Raw genomic sequence first — 16,200 nt, 5'->3', positions numbered from 1 at the left:
TTGTTGGCAAAGTAATGTCTCTGCTTTTAAATATGCTATCTAGGTTGGTCATAACTTTCCTTCCAAGGAGTAAGCATCTTTTAATTTCATGGCTTCAATCACTATCTGCAGTGATTTTGGAGCACAAAAAATAAAGTCTGACACTGTTTCCACTGTTTCCCCTTCTATTTGCCATGAAGTGATGGGACCAGATGCCATGATCTTCGTTTTCTGAATGTTGAGCTTTAAGCCAACTTTTTCACTCTCCTCCTTCACTTTCATCAAGAGGCTTTTTAGTTCCTCTTCATACTAGGGCAAAAAACTTAGAAATTATTTCATGCATCTTCTCTGACCACAATGGCATGAAACTAGAAATCAACCACAGGAAAAGAAATAAGAAAAAAGTGACTACATGGAGACTAAACAACATGGTGTGACTAGAAGAGAAATGAAAGGCAAAGGAGAAAAGGAAAGATATACCCATTTGAATGCAGAGTTCCAAAGAACAGCAAGGAGAGATAGAAAGCCTTCCTCAGTTATCAGTGCAAAGAAATAGAACAAAACAATAGAATGGGAAAGACTAGAGATCTCTTCAAGAAAATCAGAGATACCAAAGGAACATTTCATGCAAAGATGGGCACAATAAAGGACAGAAATGGTATGGACCTAACAGAAGCAGAAGATATTATGAAGGGGTGGCAAGAATACACAGAAGAACTATACAAGCAAGATCTTCACAACCTAGATAATCACGATAGTGAATTCACACACCTAGAGCTAGACATCCTGGAATGTGAAGTCAGGTGGGCCTTAGGAAGCATCACTACGAACCAAGCTAGTGGAGGTGATGGAATTCCAGTTGAGCTATTTCAAATCTTAAAAGATGATGCTGTAAAAGTGCTGCATTCAGTATGTCAGCAAATTTTGAAAACGCAGCAGTGGCCACGGGGCTGGAAAAGGTCAGTTTTCATTCCAATCCCAAAGAAAGGCAATGCCAAAGAATGCTCAAACTACCACACAACTGCACTCATCTCACATGCTAGCAAAATAATGCTCAAAATTTTCCAACAGTACGTGAACCATGAACTTCTAGATGTTCAAACTGGATTTAGAAAAGGCAGAAGAACCAGAAATCAAACTGCCAACATCTGCTGGATCATCAAAAAAGCAGAAGAGTTCCAGAAAAACATCTGCTTTATTGACTATGCCAAAGCCTTTGACTATGTAGACCACAAAAAACTCTGGGAAATTCATAAAGAGATGGGAATACCTGACCACTTGACCAGCCTCTTGAGAAATCTGTACGCAGGTCAGGAAGCAACAGCTAGAACTGAACACGGACAACAGACTGGTTCCAAATAGAGAACAGAGTATGTCAAGGCTGTGTACTGTCACCTTGCTTATTTAACTTATATGCAGAATACATCATGAGAAACACTGGCTAGATGAAGTACAAGCTGGGATCAAGATTTCCAGGAGAAATATCAATAACCTCAGGTATGCAGATGACACCACCCTGATGGCAGAAAGCAAAGAACTAAAGAGCCTCTTGATGAAAGTGAAGGAAGAGAGTGAAAAAGTTGGCTTAAAACTCAACATTCAGAAAATGAAGATCATGGCATCTGGTCCCATCACTTCATGGCAAATAGATGGAGAAACAGTGGAAACAGTGACAGACTTTCTTTTGGGGGGCTCCAAAATCACTGTAGATAGTGACTGCAGCCATGAAATTAAAAGATGCTTGCTCCTTGGAAGAAAAGCTATGACCAACCTAGACAGCATAGTAAAAAGCAGAGACATTACTTTGCCAACAAAGGTACATCTAGTCAAAGCTATGGTTTTTCCAGTAGTCATGTATGGATGTGAGAGTTGAACTATAAAGAAAGCTGAGTGCTGAAGAATTGATGCTTTTGAATTGTGGTGTTGGCAAAGACTCTTGAGAGTCCCTTGGACTGCAAGGAGATCCAACCAGTCCATCCTAAAGGAAATCAGTCCTGAATATTCATTGGAAGGACTGATGTTGAAGCTGAAACTCCAATAATTTAGCCACCTCATGCGAAGAACAGACTCACTACAAAAGACCCTGATGCTGGGAAAGATTGAAGGTAGGAGGAGAAGGGGACGACAGAGGAAGAGGTGGTTGGATGGCATCACCAACTCAATGGACATGAGTTGGAATAAACTCCGGGAGTTGGCGATGGACAGGGAGGCCTGGCATGCTGCTATTCATGGGGTCGCAAAGAGTCAGACATGACTGAGCGACTGAACTGAACTGAAACAACATGCTATTCAAAAACCAATGGGTCAACAGGAAAATCAAGAAGGAAATTACAAAGCAACAAGGTAGTAGATACTAGATTCTTCCTAACAGTCCCTTAATGCTAAATTTCATTAACATCAGATTATTACTTAAAATGAAAAAGCAAGAATGAACAAAATAATAAAAGTTTTCCTCTTTTTTCAGTACCAATAAAATTTATGTTTGGAAGCTTAGAGTTACTGCATTATCACTGATAGCAACAATAGTTGCTTGCAGGATCAACCCACAAAAATAGGAACAGATGTTCTCTCTACACAAATTCTATAGAAGTATCATTCTATCTTCACTACTGATTCAATCATATGCATGTGTGCTCAGTCATGTGCAACTCTTTGGAAGCCTCCGGACTGTAGCCCACCAGGCTCCCCTGTCCATGGGATTTTTCAGGCAAGAATACTGGAGTCGGTTGCTATTTCCTATTTCCTCCTACAAGGGATCTTCCTGACTCAGGGATCGAATCTGTGTCTCCTGTGGCTCCTGCATTGCAGGCAGATTCTTTACCATTGAGCCATCAAGGAAACCTACGTATACCTCATTGAAAATGACTTAATTTCAACCACCCAAAAATGCTAGTAGTCTTCCAGGGTAAATTCAACTATTTATTTACCAATAGGAGGCCTAGACACCAAAAAAAAAAAAGTCAACTGGTATTCATAAAGGCCTCAGTATGCTCAGTGCCCATCTTACTGGCAGAGATGTGGCATAGGTATTCGATGGATAGAAGAGGATGATGAATGGATGGAATCAGGCAAGCAGGCAAGGAGAAAAGAAAAGCAGAAAGAAGTGAAAACGAAGCCCCAAAGATTCCCTATATCCAAGAAGCATACGTGATATGATACAGACAGAAGTACAGAGACATGGAGATGACTGCCAGTCACACCAGCTGGGGCAGACACAAAAGAGGAAGTGGGAACTCAAGCAGCTTTTCCAGATACTAAGAAAGACAAAGAGCGTAAACACTGCTAGACAAAGGCTCAAAGTAAGGAAAATGAAATGCACGTTCATAGAACAGTAAGCTGATTAACTCGACTAAAGTAGAGAGTTTCTGAAGGAAACCATGGGAGGTAAAGGCTGCAAAGCGAGGCGGGTAAATACTGTTTCTCCTCCACCCACTCCCTGCTTTAAACATCAGTACCTCCTGCTAATCACATAGTCATACCCCCATCATGTGCTTTCCTTCTCCAAACCCCCAAGAAAACCAAAATTTCTGATAAAGTGACAGAAAGGGTTACAATCACAGAAAATGAAAAAGAGAGGGGAAGAAACCTGATATATAAACAATTTGAAAAAAAACAAACCCTTGACTAGAAATATTAATTTTCAACTAGCAACTGATTACATCCTTACCAGAGTTTGTATATGATTTCAGAGTGGTTTTTATTTCACAAATATGGTTTGGACTACTTTGAACCATATAGCCATTAAGGCAATAAACTAGGACAGGAAAGCATATAGCACCAACTGTCTGCCTTCTATGTGCCAGGCAGAGTTGTAGGGACTTGACAAACACTATTTCATTAAATCCTAATATTATTCATTTGGAATTATTCCTCCACTTTCATACATATCAGAAAAAGTTACTTAAGAGGGACCTAACTGTACATCGAGCTACAATACAGAGTTACCTGGAGTAGCAATAATTAGTAACTACTGTTGCCATCGCCCAAGGTGTGTGTTCAGCACCTTTTTAATAGGACCAGAAGGAAATATGGCTATAAATGCACCTGCTCAAGGTCAAATACACATGGCTTGTATCCAAATGCCTAAATGCATGAAAAGCCAGGCCAGTCATTAAAACCCATCACTGAAGCTATTGGGGTGCTTTACTTCAATCCAAACCATGACCTTAAAGGAACAATGAGAAAGTGTGTTTTAAGCCAAACTAAAATGACTTGAGAATAGTGTTCCCAGTCCCAGCTCATACTGCCAAATCATATTCAGAGATATGAGACCCAGTAAGGCAATCCACTCCAGTACTATTGCCTGGAAAATCCCATGGACAGAGGAGCTTGGTAGGCTACAGTCCATGGGGTTGCAAAGAGCCGGACACGACTGAGCAACTTCACTAAGGCAAGATACAGAGGAAAGGACCACATTCTTGTAAAACCCTTCCCTGTTGTAGTAACATTGATGCATTATACACAAAAGGGGTGATTCCTGACCATCACACATTTATTGGACGATGACTGGACATCTACACTCTGTCAGATACTACTGCTGGATATAAGACTGCTCCCGGCCCTAAACATTCACAGTCTAATAACCTAACAAGCTGCATGAGAAAGTCTGTCATCATAGAGTGGGTCCTCCTACTTTGATATAAAAATCAAGGTAGCCTTTAGAAAAGCTACAGTGAGAAAAGCTACACAATCTAAATTGTAAAGCCCAGGCCCTTAATTCACTAGCTAGTGCTCCAAAAGCTCACTGACACACTTCACTTTATTTTATTCATGTTAATAACAGATTTTATTTTCTAAGTACCGATCCTGAATCGGTCACTGGCCAGCTTAATGCCCTGAAGCAAGTGACTTCACATGCCTGACCCTGGTTTGCTCATTGGGAAAACACGGTCACAAGGATTAGAGATAATTATGCAATGCACCAACACAGGGCCTTGCATTTAGAAGTGCAACAAATATAGCAAACATCATAGTCACAGGATTTATAAACCAACAATAAACTGACCAGAAACATCAAATTAGAAGCAACGGGGGGTGGGGGACACGGGACCAAAGATAGCTCTACGAATTAATAGCTGACAGGAAGTAAAAAGTTAAGAAAACCAGGTAGACACAAAACTTCAGAAACAGCCAACTAGAGTCACCAGACAATTACACTTCAATAGCAGCTGAAGGCAACACCAATGATTTCACAGAATGAAACCATGATGGCCTAAAGATGACATTAAGCCATTTAAAACACATGAACCATTAAGTCCACATTTTAAAAAAAGACAGATAAGCACATAATTAAATGACTTTGGAAAGGTTTCTATAAAAAGTGACTTAGCATCACCAACTTAACATTTCATATGCCTAAACTTTAACTGTAAAATTCTATTCACAGGCTTCTGCTTAAGTATAGCATGTGCAAAGGAATCTCTTAAATTTCATAGCAATTTTTCTACTAAACACTGAAAAAGATGTTTTTTCAAATTAACTGAATTTTCAGTCCAATGGCTAAAGACATCATCAGCTCCTGAATAGCTAAAACAAGATAAAGTCTTGGTCCCCTTTATTGCTAAATGCTGTTATATCAGCAACAAAACACAAACATGTGCCATGCAGATCTCTCTTCACTTGAATTTTCTCCCCACATTTGGAAGGCAGTAAGAAGAAAAACATCTGTTCCTTTCTGCAGAGCTGACAACCCTCATTCTATGGTTTAAAAATAAAAGATGTTCACGGAGGCTTATAGATCTAACTATCACCTGCTTCAAAGGCAGCTGGCAATTACTTGATCCAAAGACATGCAAATTAAAGCCAGAAAACAATTTCCCTGAGGACAATGCTAGTCCTCACCAGGGCTCTAGTAATTTCCAAGACACCCATAAAATACTAGAGGATGGTAAAGAATCAAAGAAAAGGCAGATGACAAGAAAACAGACAACAGCTGAGGAATAGAGGCCTGTGTCACTCTGGATTCCCTGGATTCACCACAGGGAAGCTTCCAGGAGAGCTGTCTGGAGAAAGCCTGCTTCACTGACCAGCAATCACCCTGTATCTAGCCCAGGAAGGCCAGATGCTCAACAATGAAAGGAGTTCACCATGTTAATAACAGAAACTGGAAAACATTGTAAGTGAAGACCTTAAACACCATAATATTTTTTTACGTTTTTTGTCTACATGATGTCTTATAGTGCTGAACATCCAAAAATGACTAATAAGCAAGAACATTCAGACTAGAATCAGTAGATTCAGCTATTTTTGGCTCAGCCTCTGAAAGAATTACAGTGTGACCTTGAAAAAGTTTCATCTCTTTGTTTACCTCCATGTGACCACCAGCTACAAGATTAGGTTAAACCTACCATATCTTTTTTTTTTTAAGAAAGTGAATGGGTGAGATAAATATACAGAAACTGCTATCCAAATAACCAGTGGCTACTGACCACCTACATCCAAGCATCAAATATAAAACAATGCCCCATATGTATCACCTTCTATGGAATCTAATATATGACACAGATGAACTTATCTATGAAACCGGAGCAGACTCACAGAGAACAGATTTGAGGTTGCCAAGCAGGAAGGGGTTGAGATGGAGTGAGAGGTTGGGGTTGGCAGATGTAAGCCATTACATACAGAATGGATAAATAAGAAGGTCTACTACATAGCACAGAGAACCATATTAAATATCCTGGTATAAACTATATAGAAAAGAATATTCAAAAGAATGAATATAGTGACTGGCCAACAAAACATATATACATATATGTATAACTGAGTCACTTTGCTGTATGGCAGAAATTAATACAACATTAAAAACCAACTATAGTTCAATTAAAAAATAAAATAAAGGTGATTCCCATATTAAAGCAACTAACTACACAGTAAAAAAATTCTGCTTGGAGGTCAATAAAACCCACTTACCTCCTGAACAGGAATCCTGCTAAGAGTCCCAAATTTCAAATCTGGAAATACTTAGAACATTTAAATGAAATGTTAGCTCCAAGAATACCCCTTTTATTTTCCTTAAGGAAAACAAAACTTTAACCTAGGGTTGAAGGGTCCTATGATCTTCAGGACTCAGATCAACCCTCCTATGAATTCCTTTCTCTTCATCCCTTGCCAAGGCAGTAAGTCACTGCACACTTGATACACCCAAAGTACTATATCTCTGTGTGTTCCTGTGCTCTTAGTCAGTAAGCCATGGAAAGGCAGGACTAGGATTTAATGATCTTTGTGTATCACTCAACACTTAACATATTGTCTAGCACAATATGGCTGCCCTGTGTATATGTGTGTGTGTGTATATATATATACACATACATATATATGCTAAATGAAGGAAATGTATTTTTCATCTAATATTCACTTGGAAATGAATATTTCCAAATTCTAAAGATTCTTGGAAGAACAATATTAATGAATGGTAATCTTAACTATGGAGGTACTTTCATTTTTAGAAAAACAATATATGAAATGAGTGTTACCTACATAAGGAGGAAGTAATTTCTCACCAACATTAAATTCACAAAAATTAACTAAAGAACTTTCCAATCCTCTTCCTTTAAAATCAGTCTTTTGGGGGTTTTTATGCTTGTGTTTTGTTTTGTTTACAATTTATCTAGTGAATATCAGACTATAAACATTCCTAACTTAACCTACAAAATAACAGAAAAGGAAAAGTTAAAAAGGGAGAGCAAGTAAAACATGGAGGAGGCCACTCTTAACTAGAAAAATCTATAAATATAAAATTAAGTGAGTCCACAGATGAAACTAAACTGTGGTCAATACAAGCTAGTACAAAAAGTGAATATTTACCTAAAGGGTGAGGCAGCCGTGTTCATTAAGAAACATAATCTACTGTTTTACAGATAACCTATTTACTAAAGTAATACAAGATTTATTAAAGAATATAAGATTTTAAGCTTTTCAAATTATCTTTGATGTTTTTAATATTTCAAATACTTATCACAATCTACCAAGACTTGCATAAATTCTCATTTTCTCCTGTTTCTTAAATTCTTACACTTAGCTATTTAATAATTAAGAAAAATTAGTAAGCATGAAATAAGCTGACACTCTTACCAGCGGAAAGGCCCTGGGATCTAACCAAGGATGAATTCACTGCACTATTGGACATTCACCACGGTGAGCTGACCCTTGGACTGGCCCTGAAGCGTCCACAGCAGACGCTGGGAAGGTACCAGCAGCATCCTGGGTGCTCTTGGTCTGCTCACCATCAGTCTCCAAGCCACACCCTGTCTTAGTCAGGCCATGAAACCAAATGTAAATGATCCCTAATACTCTAGATCACTCTGCATTAATTTTCTGAAAGCATGTATGAGATTTGGTTGTGTCAGCAAACAGGCGTGACCACCCAAGTTCCCTAAGGCGTCCACTCTGATCACCGAGAGAAACTCCGCATCGCACGGCGCACACAGGCGGGTACATCAGAGCAGCCCTAGAATAGATGATGTGTCACAGGGCTGTGAGCAACCTCCTTATTTTTACTGCTGTGGGAGGAGGACGGAAAGAGAAGGATGGCTTTGCAAACGGTGCCAAAAAGGAGTTGATCCGCCTGGCGTGACCCGGGATATTTTGGAGAAGTGGACACAGTGGCCCTTTTTCTAGATGACTTAGAACAGACACGACTAAGTTGCTCCCTTTAATTCTCTGTATGCAAATCGAAGCGTTTCTGAGGGGCAGGTGCCCAGGGCCCCGAGCCCAGGGCTCACCTGCGAACACACCCTGGAGGCCGCCTGCCCCGCGCTGCACCAGGTGCGCCGAGACCCCCGCCCCGGGGGCACGGCCCAGCTCCGCAGTCCAGTCGGCCGAGCGGCTGCGGCCCGCGCGGGGCTTCCTAGCCGGGGCAGCGGCGGGGGCCGCGGTGGCTCCGGAACCGCGGCCCAGGGAGGACTCCGGGCGTCTCTGGACCCGGGGGCTGTGGCTGGGGGACGGAGACGGGGAGGGCCCTGGCGAGCTGAGCTGCCGGGTGGTGGTCCTGACATAACAGGGCGCCAGGAGCGGGCGGGCCCGGGGGCGGCGCGGGCTGTGAGCGGGACTGCGTGGCGGGGAGGCGGTCACGGGGAAGACAGGCTTCGGCGCGCCCTCCTCGCGCGTCGCCCCTGGCGTGCGTGGGGCCTCTCCCGCCGCCAGGCCACACTCCACCCCCGGAGAGTCTCGGGGTGCGTCCTCGAAGGCGTCCTCCTCGCCTTCCTCGTCCGTGTCCGCTGCCCCTCGTTCCCCCGGAACCGACCCAGGAGACGCGAAGGCGGTGGCTGCTGGTGGCTCTGCGGCCGCGGGCCTGTCGAGGGGCGCGGACAGCGCCGCTTCGGCGCTGGGGCCCGGTGGGGGTCGGTCCAGGCCCGGCAGGGCCCCAGGCAGAGGGGCGGGGGAGGGGAGCGACACCGGGGGCGACTCGGGGCCCGGGGACTGCTGCTGCAGTTGCTGGAGGCGGATCGCCTGCTGGATGTCCGAGAGCAAGTCCTCCTGCTCCGCGGCCGAGTGAAAACTGTAGAGGTCTGTGTCTGAGCCCGAGCTGGTCCTTTGTCCATCCTGCGCCCCCGCCGCGGTCTCCGAATACTCGGCCACTGCCGGGCCGCCGACCCTAGCCAAGCTGGGACCCCCGGGACGCGTCACCTCGAAAGGATCCGCACATTCGGTATCCGACAGGCCCGTCTCATCAGCTGAGAGGCTGAGGTCTGGGGTTTTGGTAACCAGAGAGTGGGCGCTGTCCAGCTCGCCGGCCTGCAGGGCCTGGGGGTCCAGCACATCCTCACGAGAGCCGCCGGTACCTCGGCCCTTGGACAGGGTCTTCCGGATGCGCAGGTTGGAGAACACCGAGGCCCTGGGGTCCGAGCGGCTCTTCTTCCGGCCCGGCTCCGCGCCGCCGCCCCCTTTTCCGTGCCGGCCTGGCGCCTTCTTGCCCCCGCCCGCCTTCTTTGTGCCCTCGGCCTCGCGGGGCACAGCGGCGTCCTCACCACCGCCGCCTCCATGCGGGACATCGCCCGCGCTTCTCTTCGGCTTCGCGTCCTGGTTCCCCATGCTGCCGCCGCCGCCGCTGCGGGCGGTCAGGCCATGCCAACCCCTGGGCCCGGCAGCGCCGGGCTCCCGGCGAGTCGCGCGGCGGCCGCACCGCTAGGCGGAGGGAGGATGTCCGCGCACCTGCCGCGCTTCGCACAACGCGCCGAGGCTGCGCCCGCCCGCGCGTGGCTGAACGCGCGCCCGGAGCACCGCCAATGGCCGGGCGGGACGCACAAGGCCCCACCCCTCCCGCCCATGACCCCGCCCCATCGGCTCTAGGCCCGGTCCCTCGGCCCTGCCCCTCCTCCGCTGAAACGCCAAGAGCGCCCCTCAGTCTGGGGACCTAACTGCCGCCGGAGTCCATTTCCTGGTCCCCGCCAAACAGCTTGGCAGCGGAAAGATCCGCGCTGAGAAAAAAAATAAAAATTTTAAAGAGGAAAAAAGGAAGCCACATTCCAGTTTAGTGGTGCAGTAATACCAAAGCTACATACTGTACTTCCAACCTGAAGAAGCGAGGTTCTTTGATAAATATTGGTTGAGTAGGTTGGTCTTTTCTTCAGTAACTGATCATCTTAAACCCTGTTAATGTGCTTGGCATATGGTTTAGAAAAGGTTACAATACATAATACTGCTTTTATGTTATTGCAAATCTTGCATCTCCTTAAGAGAACATTTCATTTCATTTCAAAGCGGTCATTTCAAAGTCATTTCAAGTGGTCATTTCAAAATTTCATTTTTCAAATTTATTTTTGACAAAATGTTGAGGTGGGTGGAGGAGGCTCGGGAAATACTGAGAGATTAGACTTGATTAAAATGCTAATCTCCAAATTTCTATGCATTCACCATATAAACCAAACAGCATTTATATTCAAAAAATCAAACTCATCAATATTAAACATGCCTCTGTTGTTGCCACCTGAAAAGAGAGAGGGAGAGAAAAAAAAAAGGAAACACCCTTGGCACAAGCCCAAGAAATCACATGTTATGTGGAAAGCCACCACTCTCCCAAGCAAACACTTCAAGACAATCTTTTGTTTTGGCCTTTTCTGTGAAAGTTTGTCACAGTTCACTGTCTCGGGGAGAAAAATTTGCTGACCCCAAATGAGTCTCCTTGGCATTAGAATTCATTTAGGCTGATTATTGGGGGGAGGGCAAAGTAAATGGGATCTTGGTTCCTAAACCAGGGATCAAACCCTAACCCTCAGCAGTGGACGCTCAGAATCTTAGCCACTGGACCACAAGGGAGGTCCATAGGCTGATTATTTTTAAGAAGCAGAAGACTAAGTCTTTCTTTTTACTCCCACTTATGAAAAAAGGAAGGGCTTCCCCCCGTGGCTCAGCAGTAAAGAAGCCACCTTCAGTGCAGGAGCTGCCGGAGACACAGGTTGGATTCCTGGGTCGGGAAGATCCCCTGGAGAAGGGCGTGGCAACCCACTCCAGTATTCTTGCCTGAAGAATCCCATGGACAGAGGAGCCTGACAGCTTACAGTCTATAGGATCGCCAAGTGATGGACACCACTGAGCAATTAAGCACGTCAGCCTAAAGAATGCCTGTATTAAAGCTGAATAGAGTAATCAGCAGAGATATCCACCACGCTGGGTGTGATAGGGAGATTCAGTGGACCTGAAGGTCAGAGTTCACTCTGTCCCATCTCTGCTGGCCCAGAAAGCGCTGCCTCACCAAACAGCGACTCTTCCACCTCCCTGTGAACTGCCTTCCTCCCCTTGGAAGGCAAACCGTTACCCTCAACATCCTCTGTTGCCTTTAGCGAAAGACAGTCTTTAAGGTGAGGGCTGTGGCCATTTTAGCCATGGTTCTGGTTTCCAGCGTCTCTCCCATATGTATATGTTATCAAACTCTTGTGTGATTCTATCCGGTTAATTGATCTCATGTCAATTTAATTCTTAGACCAACCAGAAGAATGCAGAAGGGTAGAGAAAACTTTCTTCCTCCCTGATAACTGTTAGAGTTTCTTGCCATTTTGCTCTAATTCTAATATAAAAATTTTCCTCACTGTAAATCTTATTATTTGGTTACTTAAGCAATTTAGTTATTTGTATTTAAAAGACACTTTTAAACATCATTGGCCTCTAAAGAATCTCCAAGCAGTAAATTAAAATAAGAGCAAAGTGGCATTAATCAATAATGTCACATGTATTTAAATTAGAAGCTAATTGTTAATCACTTTGAAAATATGGATACCTAGCTAACATGTTAGTATTTTTAAAGCTCAAAGGAGAAGAGAGCACTACATGTTATATGATGCATTTTAAATGCCACAAGCAAAGATTCCTTCACATATTGTGAACCAACATTTTAAACCTCCCTCCTTAACCATTTTATCAAAAAACTTTTTAAAGTCTTATAATTCTTTTATGTAAAAGCATCATGCAGCAATAATTACTTTTTTTTTCAAATTATTTTCTTAAAATAGATGATACTTAAAGGCAAGTAGCTTTCAGTTATTCTCAAATGACCCTTTTGAGCAAATAATTCTGAGAAATCAACTAATAATTTTGCCAGGATACTATCCCAGTCTCTTTCAGTTCCAGAGGGCTTGAAAAGCCTTTGTTTCAGGTCTTTCACAAGACTGCTCTCTCCCAGAATCTAGGTTCATCAGAGGGCACAGTTTGCCTAAGGCTATAAGAATTCTCTGCTTCTCTGAGGACTGATAAAGACTGTGAGTCTTTATTTTGCTTTTTCTTTACCCAGACATATTTGATTCTGAACTATTTGTTTCCTTACTACTTTTTCCACGATATATTCTACATTCTGAAGACAAAGGAAGAGAAGGAAAGGGGAAGGCAAAGAGGGAAGAAAAAACAGAGGGAAACTGGGAGAAGATGCTGGTTTTCTCACATCCTTTGAATGTGAAACAGATGATAGCTGTGTAGAAAGTCAAGATGACAAAGCTCTATTACATTCAAAGGCTTGCTTGAAACCCATAAGTGCTTGTTAGGTAGGAAGTTACTTTTGTCACGCTAGTGTATGTTCCTCGGTTCTTTGTCTCATCACAACAAAGATTTGGAGTGGTGGACATTAAAGCCCCCTCGGTGTGTCACAGCTCTCAGGTCTTGGATAGACCGTGTTATAGCTCTTAGGTCTCGAATGGACCATGTTATAGCTCTTAGACAAATCAGTGTTACAGCTCTATTTTATTTAGAAGATAGCAGGAAAATCCATCTTTGAGTCGTGAGGGCACGTCGATCCAAAGACACGAGGAGAAGAGCACCCCAGCGTGCAGGAGAGAGAGAGAGAAAGCTAGAGAGCTAGCTTTGGCTCCTCTATTTATGTATTTATCTCTCCCTGGGCCTGTCCTATGTAAATTGGGCCAGCCAGGAGTGTTGTTTGTTTTACCTGAGGTCCTCACTCCGGTCCTCAGACCTTCTTTTGTTCTATTTTCGTGGGCTTTTTCCTTCCTTGTCTTTTAGCCACTACCATTTTGGACTCCTTTTCCCTATTCTACCTACCTAACACTTTCAATCCAGTTTAATTAATAAACATGTTCAGACTAAGACCAAGTTCACACAGCAGCAAAGACAATACTTGAACCTTCAAGTTTAGATCCCAAATTTTTATAACAAGCAACACTACATAATTTACTCTTTTCCAGGAACTGGAAGAAATGAAAATATTTATTTTGTTCTTCTACATAAGGAATCTCCTACTAAGCTGAAGAGTTCTGTAAATGAAGTTGGTCTTTCAACCTGAAAGGAATCATTCAAGGACTCTTAAGTTATCAACAACCATTCAGAATGAACCATAGAAAGTCCACTGTGAGTGTCTCAGCCCCTAAGGTACCTAGTTCAGTGGCAAGAAGTGACAAAAAGCATTCTAAAGACAGAGCCCATGAGAAATTAAGATTGAAGAAGTCAGTCCTTAGTCTTAGAGTAGCATTCTTCAGTAGAAATATAATGTGAGCCTTATCAGTAATTTATTTTCTAGTAACATTAAAAAGGAAAAAACAGGGAATTCCCTGGCAGTCCAGTGATTAGGACTCTGTGCTTCTACTACAAGTTGTTGTTGTTTAGTCGCTATTTTTTGCTTACCCCCTGCCTCATTTTCTTTTACAGCCTATACTACCCCGATAACACCATGAAGACACAAAGAGCAAACTGCCTAAGAATTCCCAACAGGAAATATATTTAAGGAGTGTGTCCAGATATTTCAATTTGCAAAATGTACTTATATCTAATTTAATTGCATTTTGATTGAAGAACATACTTTTTGTATTCCTATCCTTTTTATGAGTTTCATGGCTCAGCATATAGTCTGTCTTGGAGAATGTTCCATGTGTACTTGAATTCATTTCCTTTAATATCCTAGATTCTATTTTGGAAGCTCCCACCTGGACTGCAAATGATCTATTGCAGCTAGGTAGGTAACCATTTACCTGGGCTTCCTTAGTAGCTCATCTGGTAACGAATCCACCTGCAATGCAGGAAACCCCAGTTTGATTCCTGGGTCAGGAAGATCCACTGAGAAGGAGAAGGAAAAGGTTACCCACTCCAGTATTCTGGCCTGCAGAATTCCATGGACAGTATAGTCCATGGGGTTGCAAAGAGTTGGACATGACTGAGCGATGTTAAGAATAAGAACCACTTACCTCTGTTGCTATCTGTGTTCTCATGAAACCCAGCCTAACTGGCTCTCTGGCACAAACCGTGCATGTCTAGTAAACATTGCGTTTTCTTCCTGGGCCAAAAAATAAACAGGATTGCCCTTTGGGTAATCTCATCATGGGAATCTAGAGTGACATTTTTAAAATAACTTTCCAAAAACTGTTCATCCTGTGAACCAAGAGAGGTCAAAATTTGCCTTTACATGTATTATATTTATTCCATAATTGAAAATTTTCACTGTTAAGTATGTCTGACAAGTGGTGCCAATTAATGCTTGACTACATTCTTTATCTTGTGGAAAGTTCAAAGTTCTAGAATCTAATGAAAGATCCAATCTGGAGCCCAAGACTGTCAATAGCAAGACCTCATGCTATGACCCTCCAAGTGGGAAGCATTTTTTCTTATATAAGGGGAAAGTACTTCCCTTAGTGACACTGGTGAAGAAAGCCACTTTAAAGGCAAAAAGTACGTTGGCATTTTCCACCAAGTGAGTTTTCAGAATCAAGGTTGTGAGTTAAAACGTTTGTGGGGATTTATACTGATTCCTTCTTAGTAAAATTATGTTGGCTTCTGCTTGAAGATTCATTGATCCTCTGCCCTTTTAGCTTTTGCTTAAGACCCTCTCTTAGAATAGAGGTGCTTCTGCGGCACAGGTGCCTTCAAGTTTTTTTCAAATCCCTGTCCTATTAACCTCCAACCCTGTTAAAGTTTGGTTTGCTTTTCTTTTGCTGACTTAAAAAAACACCCAGCATCAGTTTTACACAAATAGCTCCTGCTGCTGCTGCTGCTGCTGCTAAGTTGCTTCTGTCGTGTCCGACTCTGTGTGACCCCATAGATGGCAGCCCACCAGGCTCCCCCGTCCCTGGGATTCTCCAGGAAAGAACACTGGAGTGGGGTGCCATTTCCTTCTAATAGGTACATCTCAGTTTAGATCAGTCACGCTCACTTGCACAGCAGCCAGGTGGAGGGAATGGCTCTCTTTCTGGACATTAAGGCCTTATCTTCTGACAAACAAGAAAATATGAAAAATTATAATGGATTGGAGAAGAAGACTTAGGAAAGGTGATGGCCAAATGCAAAATGCTCTCCTGAACTGGATAGAGGATATTGAATATTAGTGAGAAAACCCAGTGAAGTCAAAATTTTCTTTATTTCTTAACTTGTTATAACGTGTAAATAATAATTTCTTGGTTTTGATAACTGTGCCCTAGTTATGTAAAGTGCAATATAAGCTGTGGGAAAGGCATATAGAATGCTCTTAACTACTTTTCAACTCTTCTGTAAATCTAAACCTTTCAAAATGCATATTTTTAAATGAAATTATTGTATTCTTGCTCTTTTGTAGCTCACTTTATTCTTCATCACTCTATTGTTACCACTTTCCATGCTATTAAATATTCTGCAAAATGTATTTTGTGAAGGATAGAATTGTCATGGTCTGTGTGCAGGCTGGAAAAGAATTTACAGACATTAGGCAGAATGAGAGGAGAATAGAGTTTATTAGAGTTGGAGACACTATTAGAACAGCCGACTGGCTCAAGGGAAGGCTGACCCCTTTCACAGGCTAGTGGTCAATTTTTATAGCCTCAA

The 16,200-nt window shown here is 42.9% G+C and overlaps 1 protein-coding gene across 1 annotated transcript in view; it reads right to left on the bottom strand.

The window, feature by feature from the left end:
* The window catches only part of FMN2 (formin 2), a 368,530-nt gene extending 358,397 nt beyond the window's left edge, over nucleotides 1-10,133 (bottom strand). The window contains exon 1 of the mRNA XM_018042550.1: nucleotides 8,700-10,133. Within this exon, the coding sequence (XP_017898039.1) occupies nucleotides 8,700-10,008 (1,309 nt within the window). The 5' untranslated portion in view covers nucleotides 10,009-10,133. The remainder of the gene's footprint in view (nucleotides 1-8,699) is intronic.

Source organism: Capra hircus, chromosome 28 (genome assembly GCF_001704415.2).
Source record: "Capra hircus breed San Clemente chromosome 28, ASM170441v1, whole genome shotgun sequence".
Lineage (NCBI taxonomy): Eukaryota > Metazoa > Chordata > Mammalia > Artiodactyla > Bovidae > Capra > Capra hircus.
Note: the sequence above shows the minus strand (reverse complement) of the source record. Positions and strands in the feature narration are given on the sequence as shown.